This window comes from Acanthaster planci, linkage group LG18, assembly GCF_054643075.1.
Source record: "Acanthaster planci isolate LZ-2023a linkage group LG18, COTS_SCS, whole genome shotgun sequence".
Classification (NCBI taxonomy): domain Eukaryota; kingdom Metazoa; phylum Echinodermata; class Asteroidea; order Valvatida; family Acanthasteridae; genus Acanthaster; species Acanthaster planci.
In genome coordinates, this window is record NC_141794.1 from 12,234,458 (window position 1) to 12,250,337 (window position 15,880).

The 15,880-nt window shown below is 40.6% G+C and overlaps 2 protein-coding genes across 39 annotated transcripts in view; one reads left to right on the forward strand and one right to left on the reverse strand.

Moving 5' to 3' along the window:
• The window catches only part of cspp1 (centrosome and spindle pole associated protein 1), a 56,876-nt gene that overhangs the window by 13,323 nt on the left and 27,673 nt on the right, over positions 1 to 15,880 (reverse strand). For 19 of the 38 annotated variants that reach the window (XM_087148976.1, XM_087148974.1, XM_087148978.1 and 16 more), the window contains 10 exons: positions 9,964 to 10,107; positions 9,673 to 9,717; positions 8,571 to 8,636; positions 7,429 to 7,482; positions 5,770 to 5,811; positions 4,383 to 4,412; positions 3,227 to 3,676; positions 1,980 to 2,186; positions 1,336 to 1,365; positions 587 to 646 (listed from right to left, as the gene is read on the reverse strand). In XM_087148976.1, the coding sequence (XP_087005102.1) occupies positions 587 to 646; positions 1,336 to 1,365; positions 1,980 to 2,186; positions 3,227 to 3,676; positions 4,383 to 4,412; positions 5,770 to 5,811; positions 7,429 to 7,482; positions 8,571 to 8,636; positions 9,673 to 9,717; positions 9,964 to 10,107 (1,128 nt within the window). Of the gene's footprint in view, positions 1 to 342; positions 424 to 586; positions 647 to 1,335; positions 1,366 to 1,979; positions 2,190 to 3,226; positions 3,677 to 4,382; positions 4,413 to 5,769; positions 5,812 to 7,428; positions 7,483 to 8,570; positions 8,637 to 9,672; positions 9,718 to 9,963; positions 10,108 to 15,880 lie in introns of all 38 variants that reach the window. The other 19 variants (XM_087148999.1, XM_087148998.1, XM_087148997.1 and 16 more) reach the window with 12 other exon arrangements.
• Positions 13,372 to 14,451, forward strand: LOC110978698 (ladderlectin-like). Its single transcript, XM_022233900.2, has 2 exons — positions 13,372 to 13,747; positions 14,261 to 14,451. The coding sequence occupies exons 1-2, from the start codon at positions 13,450 to 13,452 to the stop codon at positions 14,449 to 14,451; spliced, it is 489 nt and encodes a 162-aa protein (XP_022089592.2). The 5' UTR covers positions 13,372 to 13,449.

A 15,880-nucleotide genomic window follows, 5' to 3' on the forward strand; every position in this document is an offset into this window, starting at 1 on the left:
GTTCCGTCATCCATGAAATGAAAATGAATGAAAAAAGCCCCCAAAAAAGAACTTCAGTAAGATCTCTGTAGATTTTTTGTTTTAATACAGCCATACTGTTGTCTCCAAACTTCACAATACTTCATGCATTCACCCAATTAACAAGAAATGAATTTGTGAATCTGGTGAAGGATTTCGATGGAGTTAAGAGCAAGTAGCCACCAATGGATAATACACAAACTTCTGGTATCACATTTATTTGGATCTGTGCAGAAGGTTGACACTCAGTATTATGCTAATCTAATCTGATCTAATCACACACGCTGTGTCAAGCACACACCACGATTCCATTTGATATCTTACAGGTCTAGGCTTATTTTTTGGTTTCTCTTGACTTTGGTTCTTGGCTAGAACTTTGGCATGCTCACTCCACGAATCACGCTGCTGGCACCAGCCACAGAGAGAAAAGAAGACAAAAAAAACCAAACATGCAGAGAGAATCTTAAAGAGAGATGTGGCACATATAACCCACAATCTACGACATAGGCTAAGATACTAAAACGGAGATGCAATGTATCAGAAAAGTTTTTGACAAATTTCATCTCACATGGATGTCGTCGTCAGACAGAATACCAGGATCTGACAACAGATCGATTGGACGAATTTCCTATGTTGAGGCAGCAGTACATGAATTAAAACATCAAGCAAATAACCATCAATCTATAAAAACCTGTAAAAATAAAAGCCATCCTTGACTGACAAAGATATAGGAAAGCTCTTGTAGCGTATTTCTACCTTTGTTAGTCATAGCTCACCAAAGAGGAACAGTGATCTGGGCTTGTGACCCCCAACAACTTAAAGTACATGTACACTTTTCCTTTATTTTCTTTCTCTTTCTGGGGCTTTAATTTTTTATTTAAGTCACAAAGGTACATGATCTCCATGCTGCACATCACATGTTCAAGAACTACATATTTTGAGAACCTTCCGATCTTCTTGTAAACGAGACCTGACGCTAAATATTGGGATTACCATTTCTTTCCTGTGGAGTATGAGAATAATTAACAGCACTACCAAGATTCAAACCACAGTGGTAGTTCCCTCATTTCCGGTGGTCTAGGTTCGAATTCCAACCTGCTCCGCTGAATAAGTTGGTTCTATATCAATTTTTCCTCACAATAAACTTGCTTGGATTTTTTTCCCACCACCACTTCAAAAGAATACTCTCTCCTTATCCCCAACTGCTGAATGATTACATTTATTTCCACGAGTGCCATAAAACTTCATAATATTCTCGGTTTTTTAAAAAAAAGTTCTAAACCCTTATTCCAAGCAAATCTTTCCAAGAGATCTTACATTGTTCCTTTTTCTTTCCTCTTCCAGCAGCTTGCAAATCAAAAGCAATCAGGAAAAATGTAAGAACAAGAAATTAAGATCCAAAGAATGTAGAACTCCCTCAAAGTATGCATGATTTTTGGCAACACATTCAATAGGGTTCATTTAAAACCCTGACACTATCAAAGTTTTAGTTGGATATTGACAGTTAACAAATACCAAGTGTTAAATGCAAAAAGGGCAACTACACAACGTCTGATGCACTGACAGTCTGGACAAATCTATGTTAATAATTAGCAAAGGTTCAAAGGTCAGTTGAACGCAGATATACATCTCAGCAAAGGTTAGTCAGAGGATGAGTGAAGAGAACTTTGCAACAACGTTGCTGAAGTTACCTGGAAAGTGGCCACTGGGGCCCTAGAGCTGAGGGTGTGGCAAGTTGGTCCAACACCCTCAAAGAACAGCGTTATTGCTACACCCCTTAATAAACTACAATTTGGAATAGCTTTGAAGAGGATTAAGCAACTGTGATAGTAGAAACTCTCATCCAACACGTTAAACACAGCTCAGTAAACAACTATAACTATGAGGCACGAAATCAGCAGGGCTCAAACATCATGTTAGAACTGAAAACAGTTAACTGGAACTCCGCACAACTCCAGTACCTTCTTTGAGACCGGTGTCTGAATGCGTTCCACCTCATGGAGCAACGCCTCCACATGACCGTGTTTCATGTCCGGGCAGAACTGCAGGAGCGTATGCCGGCTCATGCGACGAACCGTCTTAACAGTCTTGTACCCATTCTCCGCCAAGGCGGGCGCGTACACGACCAGGTCCGGGTCAATGGAGCGCAGCCAATCCACTAAGTCAAACTTCTTTTTCCAGTTGCAAAGCGATAGGCGGTGAAAAAGGAAAGATTTGAATGTCTCAGACTGAAGCAACAATTCTTGTCATCATTCACACTTTGCACAGTCAAGCCAATCCAAAAAGCCAGTTACCCAGACACTCTGAACAAGAAGTGAACTGACCTGTCCACTTACTGAACATACATCCTTATTCTCAAAGCCGATTGGTCAGTTTAACTTTATTGTAAACCTACAACTTGGGCGTCAGCCCATTTGGATCACAGATATTCCTTTTATCATTTCCCCCATGAAACACAAAGGCAAACGGTTTCCAGCACCTTTCACATCTGAAGTCATGCTTTGGAATCTGCTTTGAAATTCAGCAAAAGAGTTACGGTAGTTAAAAGTGTCTTCTTCATCAAAGACTCACCTACATGTACAAGTATCATACTGACATGCCAACCACACAAATATTACCACCACACAAAAGCAAAGCTACACCTAAAACATTTAAATGCTACTCTGTCTAAGAAATGCAGTACAGTACACGCAAAGCATTTTTCGATCGACCGGTAAGGAAAAGAAAAATGATTAGCTTTAATTTGTTATCAGCCTAATAACAAAAGACACAACATCACTGTTTACAGTGTCATTTGAATTTGAGTGATGTCGTCCCTTAAATGCTGAAACCAACTGTTACTCTTTCTATTTTAGACAAAATTGCAGCTTTTAAAGACCATTTCAAGCAGCGAGAAAATTAATACCACTGAAAGTGGTCACAGGTGTCTTTAAGGACCTCCTTGGAATGTAAGGGTATATTTCCAACAGTACAATAAAGGACATCTAAGCATGTCATAGATTCATGCTAAATTACAAAAAATCTTCACGTTTGCACATACATGTATTTGATAACACAAATGTACATGTTTGGATGAAGCAAGAATGCCAACATTTTAAAAAGCTGAGTCACAGACCTGGCATAATCACTGAAAAAAAAAATTTAATAGCTACAAGTATCTGGTCTTTGAGCACCAACTTTGTCACACTGACTTCCGGGCAAAACTCACACTAGATTTTCCGGTATTTTCCGAATGTTTTTCCTGCGATTCCTGGACATCCTGTCCTCCATCTGCCTCATCTCCATCTTTCGCTTCGTGGGTGTGCAGTTTTTCCATGGGACTCAGCGCAGCGTTATCCTTGGGAATAACCCGCGGGAGAGGGGAGCCAGACGGGCTCTCTGCCGGCAGCCGGAATTTATCCAGGGCCTCCAGCTGGGCGTGCTTTTCCGGCACCTCCTTGTCTGGGAAAATCCGGGCCCTCTCCTCCGATGTTTTCCCGGTGGGGCCCTGGGAGTATTCCCAGAGGTTTCCCAGAGGGTTTTCCTTTTCCCGCTTCAATTCCTCCCTTGGGGGAGTCTGGGTAGGGGAGAGCTCATTCCAGGGGGTTGAAATGTTGTCCTTGGATTTGGAATTAGGATTATCCAAGATTTTGTGATTATCCAAGTCTGATGGTTTCTCCTTACGAATGCAACCGCAAGGTGGGAAAAAAACGTTTTGCAAAATACAGCATGAGTATAGATTGATGTACAAAGCAAAGAAAGTAAGCGAATGCAAAGTTTTATTGGTTTCATTTTTGATTTATGGGACCTTGTTCTCAATACATGCTTTTTTCATGAACACGTCTCGGGATAAACAAACTTTTTTAACAAATCTGCAGCCCAAAACATCATTTTCTGTATCTTTTTTATTATTTTTTTTCTTTTTTTGGGGGGGGGAATGATTCAGGACATCCGTTCACTTCAACAGCATGTCAAGGTGAACACTAATAACTCATTCAGGCTGACTAAGGCTGAGAATTAGTGCGCACATGGAAGATAAATGGTTTCTAAAGTGAATTGTTTGTGGTACATGCAACTCATGCAGTAACTTATGAAGTGGCAATCACACTTTCACTTCACATGCTCTGTCGCATAAGAAATTTCTGTCTGACTGTATATTTGGTTCGGTATCAAAAACTGTAGGGAAGGAACGTTTCTTGGCCAAAATGTGAAAGAACTGAGCACCTGTTCACGTCCTGCTTGGTTTAAACTCAATAAATTTCAAATGACCAGTAAGTTAATTGATAGAAATATTCCGAGGTATAAAAGTCTCCCTAGAACCCATTGGAAAGCAAGGAACATTCTGAAAACTGACTTTGAATGGACGTTTAAAGATGGATGAGTACCTTTGATACAGGTCTGTTGTATATGTCACCCTGCAAAAAGAATTTTAATTGTACACGTGAGTTTCCATTTTTTGTACTTTGGTTTAATGATGCACGGCAAACAGGTTAGTTACCTGTCATATCAAACTTCAGAGATAAAATTTCATAGTTTGTAAGCCACAGCACAGATAGGAATTTGCAAGACTGGGTGTAAATGAGAGAAAACTGGACAAAGAGTTGCTGCTTTGCTAGAATGAGAGATGTAGAGAGATTCCACGGCCGAGACGCTTCATGGGGAATCAGCTTGAGAAGAGACCAGTCTACATGTAGTTCTCACTTTTTAGTCAAAGAGCTCTGTTTCATCAGCCAGTCATTTTGTCATTGACCCCCCCCCATGTGACGGCAAGAAAATCTTCCGTTCAAGTCCTCCCCAAATAATGAACAAAGACTAAAAAGAAGGATGAGGATAGATGGCTAGCATTAGTGTCAAGTGTGCAAGTGAAGGGGCAGAGAGGCGGAGCTGGGGGGGGGAGGAGTTGCATGCAAATGATTGTCCATTATGGAGGAAACTTGAAAAGTGTTGTATGGAATATTATTCACCAGCGAAACTGAATTCATTACTGCCTGTTTGGATTGTGAGAATCCTACAAGGAGATGATGTAACCTATCACAAAGTGCAATTTTTTTCCCTAGTTTTGTACCTTGCTTCTGCACATATTGATTGAGATTTTAACAAATAACGAAATACAAATTAGACTTTGAGCCTGTATGCCCAACTTCTTCATTGACTGAGGTCGATGGAGTACAAAAATTTGTTTGTTAGGTGTGTTGCAGCTATTACTTTTCTCAGTGCTACAGAATGCAGCATTTTGGGAGGTATTTCTAAATTCAACAACTTCTCATGACAGCACGGCACAAGTTTGAGAGACATTAACGAGCTGGATCTTTGTGAAAAGACATTCCGGAAGGATTTTTCCCTCCTCTGTCAAGGTGCACGTCTTGTACATGTAAATCCAATCTTCTCGAAACTGGCTAGTAAGCTCAACCTACAAACAGGTTTGATACATGTGCATGTACACTACCATACAATGTACATGTGTAGAGGACAGGATTCTATACTCTCCTCCACACTGTGCACATTGTGTCCACCACATACAGGTGCAATCTAGTCAATGCTACACTACCTTTGGTATACTGCAAACTGTAATTTGGTGTGTCTGGCATTTACCTCTGAACAAGTGTACGAGTGGTGTGCAACCAATTTCACCCAATACTTGTGCAATCCATTCAATACAATCTACACTGTACTTAAAGTGGTTTCACTAAGTCTAGCACCCAGACAGCAACGCACTGTTTAACAGTGCACATTGTGTCACACGGTCTGTGCAATCCATTCAAGACAACCTACTTTGGCTGGTCTCATAGGTCTAGCATCCATTTCTCTCTGAGTCTTGGTTGCAAAATGGAAACAAAACCAAATAGAATCTCCTCATGAATGCCTCTACCTTCAGAACTGTAATCCTATTTTTCCCAAATCAATCCTAAGCTAAGGCCAAATTTCATGAGGTCTCCAATAAAGAGAAAACACTGTTTGCAAATTTATGTACCATAAACAAAAACGAGTGCGGTCCTGGTATCAAGTGATATAGTTCGCATGATATTTCACCTTGTAGTCCATTTTTCTGTACCCAGCAGATATTGATGATGAGCAGGCTCCGCCAAATTGGCTCAAGGTCTTGAGAAATAAATGAACAAGGGGCGACATTCACTTGTGAAAGCTTGTGCATTTGGGCTAAAGTTTGAGGCATGATCATTTCTGATGATCTGTGGTAACTTGATTATAACTCAGAAGTTTCAAGTTTCGAACAACTGAACTCTCACCAGTGTTGTGGTTGAGACCAGTCACAAGAGGCACAAGACCAGTCACAAGAGTCACAAGACCAGTCACAAGACCAGTCACAAGACCAGTCACAAGACCAGTCACAAGACCAGAAGAGAACTGAAGACAGCACAACCAATAAAATGGCTTCTTCCTTTCAACCAATCAAAAGGCCTCTTCCACTACAATGTACATTAAGAATGTGATGTGTGAAGTTCCACCAGGCCGGCCATGCCGCAGAAAAGCTGTTCCAATTATCCAACCTTCAAACCTCTTTGCAATGACAACTTCTCTGCACACTTCATCCGACCCATGTTTCAACACAAATACTGCAATACATTACAGACTGCAGCTAAAATGAAAAATTGGGCTACACATGCACCATGACTTCAAACACCACCAGCAGAGTACGTGTCTTTGTATAGGAACGCTACTTGCCATGAAAAAATGAAGAACGCATACAGCTGAACTATGAAACAAGCAACAGCAATTCTTTATCAATTCCTAGAACTTTTAACATCTCGTGCACAAAAGAGTCCACTGCTCTACATGACTGAACTTTTAAATAAGTATGGGAAAGATTAACTTTCCTACAGAGAGGACACTTGACAATGTGTGGCGGGCCCTGTAGGACTGGCCTGATAGATTTGGTCCTGAAAATGATGCAGGATTATTACTCTCCAAATTGAAACATGTTTTATTTCTGGGGGTTGGTGAAGGGTCGCAGAAAAGAATTCTTGGACTTGATATATGGAAATTTTTCTATAATAAGTAAGTACAATTTGCAAGTTTGAAATGCGGGACAGTTGCATGTGTAATTGTGGTAACTGTGTTAATATGTTTATTAAGGTTATTTAGTGTTAAAATGTTTTACTTTGTTATATTGCTGTAATTCAACCTTTGGTTGCCTAAGTGCAATATTAATAAACCATGAATAAAAATAAATAAACAAAGCCTCATTTTATTTGCGTAAATTTCCAAACTATTTGTCAAAGCAGAGTGTTGTTGACACACATACTTGCACAGCAGGTTGGACCTCTTCCAGGGCCCAGGACAAAACTCATTAATAAGTACTGACAAAGAACAATTACAAGTCTGTCGTCTGCTAAGTCCTCACCTGACAAGACCTAATATCTGAATATCAAACTCAAATCTGGGGGCTGAAATCAACAAATAGGTTTTACTCACTCCTGGTGGCCTGCGAGGTGTTCCATGAATATCTTTCGATGTCCTTGGAGACTCCTGTGGAGAAATTTATACATGTAAAATTTAGTCAACGACAAAAGCTTTCATGGTGAATTATCTTTGACACGGAGCAATATGGAGCACAATGTTGGTAAAGAGTCTTGCTTAGGGACACAAGGCTGGAGTCAAACTACTTACATCTGGAATCCCACGCCTGGGCCCTATTTCAGAGCACTGTAAGCACAACATTTGTGCTCACTGCTTAACAGTTAGCACAAATGTTGTGCTTACAACAGGAGAAAATCATGCAACTATTAACTGCTTTTTCACAACTTGAATGCTAACAGCTGCAGATGAACACGCATCATGGAAGATTTATATTGCTGCATTACTGATTTAAGCAACGTTATAATTCCTTGGGGATTAAGCCAGACCTGCCAAGCTTGCCGTACTCTTTCCTGAGGTCAGGGATTACCACACAATAGATTAAAAGGTTTTAATTGAGCCGTCAGTTCACTTGAATTTTTCATCTATTGTATGGTAATGCCTGACCTCAGGAAGGAGTACGGCATTTTGGCAGGCTGTTAAGCTTGTTTTTGCTGTGCTTAGCGATAAAAGTGACTGTGCAACATGGCCAAATTTGATGGGGCTGCTAAGCACACAATTTTATATTAACAGACTCGAGGCTCCTAGTATTTCATGGACACCATGCGTAGTAAGCAAAGCAAAAAGGCATGTTTAAATTGGAGGAAAATGTTATTGAAGTTAGCGACCTAACAATAGAAATTTTTATGTGAGCACATGCGTACGCATAAGGAAGCCAAGCAACGCCATGAACTAGTGTTTACGGCAAGCAAAATCGAATGCGATGGTAAGCACGACTTTTCTGTTAAGCAGCTCCATAAAATTGGACCAATTGAAGCCCTCAAGCAAAAGTATTCAAAATGAAAACCCTACTAGTCATCTGATAGACGTGCAATTGAGTCCATTACAAGTCATATAGTCTCGATTCCAGTCACTAGCTACCGGTAATCCTTCCTCCACTTTGACTGCTGGTTAACTAGACTACAACTCTACCCTTAACTACCAGATTTTCTAGGATGCACAGGACAGTGATAATGAAAAGCATGCAACTTTGGACCAACCTTTTTCTCCTCTTGTTTTTTCTTCCTCAGGGTCGGGATGGGTGGCGAACTTTGCCGCGGAGGATTCTAAAAGCAAAAAAGTATTCTAAATCCAATTTGTGACCGAATACTTGAGCTGTTCATAGAGCGAGTTGCAACATGATTGCTCAATTGTTGGCACCAAAATGGTGGATTATACATCAGTTTATATGGACGATGAGCACACAAAAGCTGCACGGCGTACTGCATTGCATAATGGTGGACAAGTCCTTAACGAGTAGGATGTTCACCGCTCCCCGAAACACATACATACATGCACTTCCAAGTTACAGAATATGGGCGGCATGGGAAATAGGCGTAGCACCACCCCGGTGGTGACATCTCTTTGGATACAGATTTAAAAAGTCCTGAAGTACAAACAAAGCCAGCACAGGTATAACTTCTAAAACAGGCATCTTTTTTTGAGAGGGGGGACCATCTCATCGCTGAGGGGGAGGGAAGATTCTGTCCCCAAAAACTCTGCTTACCCAGGCCTGAATGTTTAAAAACTTGGCACACATGTAGTGACATCCATTATCAGAACAAGTGTGAGGTTTTCAACTCAGTCCAATCAACCATTTTGTTGTGACGGTCAATTTGAGTTCAAGGCCAACACAGGTGCCAGCCCAAAAGAGTCCATTTGGGGCTGAGCTGTCTTGAAAAAAGTGGCACAATTGTGAGTCCAATTTCCATACAATAGTTGTCAAAATGACTGCAAGACACTGCTGAAGAAAACTCCTGAAGGCTCCCAGAAAAAAAAAGCACTGCGATGTCGGAAAAAATGTCAAGGGGGTGTGGATTTCACCCTTCCCCTACTCTTTTTTGGGGTTGAATAAATTCAATAAATACCTTCACAGATTGAAAGTTATGCTGAATCTAAAAAGTTGCGGCTGTGGCTCAAAGTAGCACAAGTGTCTATGGAAGCCATTGGTTAGTGGCTAACTGCCACTTCTCACAGACACGCATGTTATACCTAGCCACAGCCAGTTGATTCTGATTCATCCTAATTAAGGAGTGAATTATGAACTCTTGCTAAGTAGGAAGTTCAAGGAGGGATTTCAGCCAAGGCTGAAACTTGTCTGACCTCTTTGTTCCGAAGCGCAGGAATCGGTGGTGAGTACCGGTCCATCTGGAAAGATAAAAGCAAAGACAAGTTCATGCCTTGTCTAGATACTAAACAGTCGAGAAGCAATACAGTGCGCAGGGTACGTGAGTACTTAACAACACACATTTTATGGAGGAAGGGGGGGCTCTGTGCATAAGTGTGCCTCGTCAAGAAAGCACCTTGTTTAAATCATCACGATTCAGCAAAATGGAAGTTGGATTTCTCAAGCTGGCGTGGGGTTGAAGCATGAAGGCGAGTTTGCCACCTGACCTGATCGCTCTTCGTTGGTTCCTGTCTACGTCTGTCTTCCTCTGCTTCACGCCTCTTGGCTTCTATTGCATCGTGCTTCTTCTTCTCCACTTCCTTCTTCTGCTCTTCAATCTTTCTCTCCAGCTCCTCTGCCTGTCTCTTTTTCTGGAAGAGGAAGCAGAAAAATCAACAAAGCCTTTAGTACATAATAGAAAAACTCTGCAGCTTTTAAAATGTAAGAGAAACGCAGAGTCATTTCAGGTAAAGATTATTTGAGTGTAAATAATGATGTGTATAACATGCACAACTAGCAGGTATACATCATTACATGAAACAATTATTCAAAGCAACATAATCATCCATTGAAATAAAACTTTCACATATGGTCTTAATTTTGATGTCCCGACAGTTTTGACAAATGGTAAATTTTGTCCATGTGATGTGCCTTTCACTACTTCACTGTGTATCTCTCTTTGTTACAAATTGTTCAATACTGATTTTGTCAATGCTTGTAAGAGTAATGCACTGATCAAGTAGACCGATTAAAAGAGAAAAATTCTGAGTTTGAAGACTTGGCTTGAATTCAAGATTATTAGCGCAACCTACAGAAGTAAAAAAAATAGGCTCCTCACGCATACATGTACGTGTAACCTGCAATCAATTTGGCTCATAATCCTTGCTGATGATTGGGCAAAGTCGTGAAGCATAATGACACAGATTAACCATGTTGTACATCACCATGACAACACTGCTTACTTAACTTCACTGCTTGTACCAGTAACCTTGGCAACCCAATTAAAGGCCCAGAGCCAAGATATGGGCTTAACATGCATGTATTTGCCAAAGAAGCAGTGATCAACTCTCAATCACTGCTTTGCACACCAATTCAAAATGGTTGCATCTCCAACGGTATGATTTGCTCAAACAATCTGCTTCATGAAGGCTCCTAGCAATTGGTGAAATCAGTACAGTAGAATTATTTTAAGAACACTTGGTGTTGGTCTGGTAGTATCTAACAGTGATGTTACCAAAACGGTTCATCTTGGGCTTGATGAGTCTTTATCTAATGACTGAGGCCACAGGCGGTATTGAGAGGTGTGTGATAATTGGAGCAGCATGTCCACCTGCTTGGATCCAGTGGGAGGACAAATGCTACAGAGCCACCCAGCCCTTGGGATGGTTTGAGGCCAAACAGGAGTGCATCAAGATGGGAAGCGTCTTGGTTGTGCCACAGTCTAACAAAGAAAATGAGTTCCTCGCAAGGATAACACCAGAGTTTTGGATCAATTGCAACGATCTTCAAATTGAAGGTACCATACATTCCTGTACATGTTGGCAATACTGACTCACTAAATGGTATAAATACCCCAAAAAGGTTTCAATAAGACAGTTCCATTGCACAACATTTATCCTTAGATGCCAAAAGTACATGTACAACCCCACTGTTTAAATACCATTTCTTACCATCAACGGCAGAAGTAGACTTTTAATAAGATATTGCTCCCTTTTTTTCTGGTTCAATTCATTGTAGGAGTTTGGGTGTGCCTGGACGGAACCACTGCAGTGCAGTACCGAAATTGGGATTGGTGGGAACCAAGTAATGGACTAGGTGAAGAGCACTGCGCTGAGGTGTGGAAATCCGGCCCATGGAATGACCGATCATGTGATCATCAGCTACGTGCCATCTGCAAACAACCTGTAGGCCCCCGGGCACACTGCCCAATCTGTTAAACTTCTACCAACTCTGACAAGGTGGGCCAGTTCACACTCATGCGATGCTGTGACATTAGATCCAATATTTGAACTGTCAATTTGCACAAGTTTAACAGAAGTCAACTTGGGAGGAATTGCAATATTTTGTACCATAGCATTTGCACAGGCACTTTTGCTTTAGGCCTTGGACCTGAACAGTGTTTAAGTGATGGAATCTACTCTACACAAAATAAATATTCCAACTACTTAAATATTCACTGTGCACCCCTGTATCAGCTTTGCATTTTTCAAAGTGTGGGTTGTTATTCCGATCTCTGCATGTTTTTGTAGGAAGTAAAGTACATGGTAACAGTAACTTATCCTGAAAGGCGCAATCACAGAAAGCAACTTTCGTTAGTTTTAAAACAAATAGCAATTTGTGTAAATGAGTTACTCTCAACAATGATGCGCTTGTTCAAGTTTTGATTTTGGGGGATTAAAAATAAGTCCACTCTTACTAGAATATCAAGTAACATCTCTTCTAAGAATTGGTAACAAGTACATTATGCAGCATGAATTTCTTGATCGATTTTGCTCGATTTGTACCGTGAGACAAGCAGAGCCTCAAACTGCGCTTATATGAACACCAATGAAAGTGGACTGCATGTACATGTAAATATCCAATAATACAGCACAACCACCGAAATTATCTCTAAGTTTGGCTGCATCCAAAAATGTATAATGAGTACAATATGTTTGTTGCAAACGTCAGATTTGACGGAATTTTGACGTTTGAAAATTTTGACCAAAAATGCATGTTGTACGAGAATGCTGAAAACGCTGTCACATGTAGTGCTTGAAAATTCCATGTTCAATGTTCATTTTGCCGCTTATTTTGGAGATATTTCTGCCGAAAATTAAAATTAACAACTCTGAGCATAAGATTTTTGTCGTGAATTGTACATGTATTTTATGTCTCTGACGTCATTTTTCTTCGAATGTCATTCAGAATGACCAATTTTCTTTAGAGAAACCGTGGTCTGAAGAGAAAAATCATTGAATGTCGCCATTTCGTGGAGGGGCTCATGAATGTCGAGTGAAAAAGAGGGTGCACTATCTGGGTTGATGTCAAAGGTCAAACAGGCCACGATGAAGTGAAATGTTTCTCTGATGGCACTGCGAGAGAATGATTGAAGCCACAAAATCACTAAAATCGCTAGAAACAGAGACAGAAAAATCAACATTACATTCATTGCAAAAATTGCGCAGAGTGAATTACGGGATATCAGGGAGAGAGCACTTTACTGAAGCAGTTACCCTGGAAATGAAAGTCAATAAAGACTCAGATGGCTCACTGGACCTGCACAGAGTTCAATTCCTTTCAGGAATGACAATTGGATGTCTATAAATTTTTTACGTACCCACAGATAACCAGTAAATTAAGCTACATGTTTCTATTGAAGAAATACCTGTGTATTGCTTCATGCCCCTGGGCATGCTCAGGCCCACTTGATTTCATTATAACAAAAGCTTGGATGAGAGAATTTGTGTGCAATGGGCTTTAAATAATACAGGACTAACAGGAGAGCAATTTTCAACCGCAGCAATTAAAAGTATTGGCTGAAGTACTATCAGTATATTGCTGACGTGTCGGCCACCGTGCAGTGTATCCAAAATCCCTCAGGGAGCACTGAAATAACGCTGTATGTGGAATCTTGCTGGATGAAGCATGGCTAGGAAACGTGTACATGTACTGGTATGAGATGAACATGTTGAGTGTTGAAGCAGACATCAGTCTGGTAGCATCTGACAATCATGTTGCTGAAACAGTTCATCTTGGGCTTGATGAGCCTTCATCTGGTGATGGGGGGCACTGGTGGTAATGAGAGGTGTGTGATGACCATTGGTGGCCGAGGGGCGTGTCCTCCAACTTGGATCCAGTGGGGGGACAAATGCTACAGAGCCACCCAGCCCATGGGATGGTTTGAGGCCAAACAGGAGTGTATCCAGATGGGGAGTGTCTTGGTTCGGCCACAGTCTGACGAACAAAATGAGTTCCTTGCAAGGATAACACCAGAGTTTTGGATCAACTGCAACAATCTTCAAAGAGAGGGTATGTACACGATGCCCGACTCAGAATTTCTCTACAGTGAAAATCACTCAATAAGGTGTTTAACAGGACACTTCCACTGCACAATGTTTGACCTTAGATGCAGCAAATACATCCCAATGTGTAAACACCATTTGTACAATTTTGTATGTACATCAACGCAGTCAAAAGTCATTCACTAGGAGGACAGTGTGGTTCCATTCACTGTAGGAGTTTGGGTGTGCCTGGACGGAACTGCTGAAGTGCAGTACCAAAATTGGGAACAGGGGGAACCAACCAGATAACACCAGAGTGTTGGATCAATTGCAACAATCTAGAAGGTACTGTACCATACACATGGCAAAATTGACTGGACACAGCATAATAAAATTACAATGAACCGCAAAAAGGTTTTAGTGGGAAAGTTCCAATGCACAACATTGATCCACAGGTGCCACGGCACTATTTAAATGCCACTCGTTACCATCAATGCTGAGAAAAGACTTTCGATATTGTTTCTGGTTTAATTCATTCTAGGAGTTTGGGTGTGCCTGGATGGGACTGTTGCAGTGCAGTACCCCAATTGGGAAAAGGAGGAACCAAACAATGGACTGGGTAAAGAGTACTGTGCTGAGGTGTGGAAACCTGGCCCAAGGAATGACGGAACATGTGACTCTCAGAATCCTGCTATCTGCAAACAACCCATGGTACCCCGGCTGCACTTCTAACCTCGCAAAGCAAACTACTGTATTTTGATATTGAAGGCTCTTTCATACTTGCTGTGAAAGCCAACACAGATGCAACTCGGTGACATCAAACATTTGTACTGTAAATCTGCATAAGTACACGTACATGAAGAACACACCAACTCGGGCAATTTTTCACTGCACAATGTTGTGTCATCCCACTTGCAGGTGAACTCAAAAGCATTCAACCACAATGTAAGTGAAATTTATTATTACAAATGGCCATTTTGTTGATCTTGGAAATGACTGTCACACACTAGAACGCATTCATAATCTAATCAAGTTTATCACTGCATGTAAGTCATCCTAACTCTACGGTGATGTGCGTATTGTTCAAGTTGTAAATTTTCAAGATTCAGAATTTAAAAGTACATTGTTAATGGAATACCAACATGAACGAATTTTCTGCCAATTTTTGCTCAATTTGTACTGTTTTCCAGGCAGAGCCTCAAACTGCACATTTCACAGAGGAATTACAGAACACGCAGAAAGTACCAATTCAGTGTTTTTCATCAAAAACGTTTTGCATGTGAACATTGTTATAAAAACAGTTGCCTTGGAAACAGAGAATCACATTGAGATGAATGTTGCAGTTGACAGTTTAAAGTATTGTGCTTGTGACTGTCAGAGATTTCAACTGGGTAAAATGAGCATTAACACTGTCGGATATTTGAAAGAGTAAGGGTTGACGATTTGCATTTCAGCACTGTGAATTCATGTGATCCTTTGTATTATATTTCAAAATTCACCTTCTACAATTTGATTGTAATGTATTTGTATTGCATTTGCATTCATTGTCCGATTTCGGTCGGGGGAAACAGGATGGCAGATCAATTATTTTGACTTTATACAAAATGACGTTTGTCGTCATTTCACTTATAAGTTTAAGCAGTTAAACAGTAAGAACGCAAACACCTATTTGTGCTACACAATTTGCCGAGTAAATTGTAAATTATAAAAGCAGTTTCTCATCATTTGAGTTGCTTTCTTATACGGCAGATTTTTCTGAAATGGTGGATGCATCGTCTGAATTCCTTTGCTGTTCCTTCTGTTTCTACAACAAGTACATGTAAAACAACCTTCATGGATATAAACAGCATTTTGCTTCATAGCCATAAATTGTTAGAAACAAATAATACACAGAATATATGCTGCATATAACCTATAATAAAATAGGGAGAGCTTTAACAAAAACGAAAGTGAGGCTGAGAGACTTTTTTTGTTTGAGAGAGGTTTTTTTAATTTGGCTTAACCAGTAATGGGCAGAAAGAGAACGACCCATGAGTCTTTAATTGTTGCCATGGTTACTGGCACAAACCTGAATACATCCCGTCTGCCAATGAATCGCGAGGCAGGCATGTTCATAATCATTTGTAAGAAAACCAGTCTCTGTGAAAACATTAATTAGACC

What these genes read in the sequence shown, in the direction of transcription:
- LOC110978698 (XM_022233900.2), top strand. Translation starts at nt 13,450, where the DNA reads ATGTTGCTGAAACAGTTCATCTTGGGCTTGATGAGCCTTCATCTGGTG. An exon ending in CAACAATCTTCAAAGAGAGG is followed by an intron (nt 13,748 to 14,260) that starts GTATGTACACGA and finishes AATTCATTCTAG; the next exon opens with GAGTTTGGGTGTGCCTGGAT.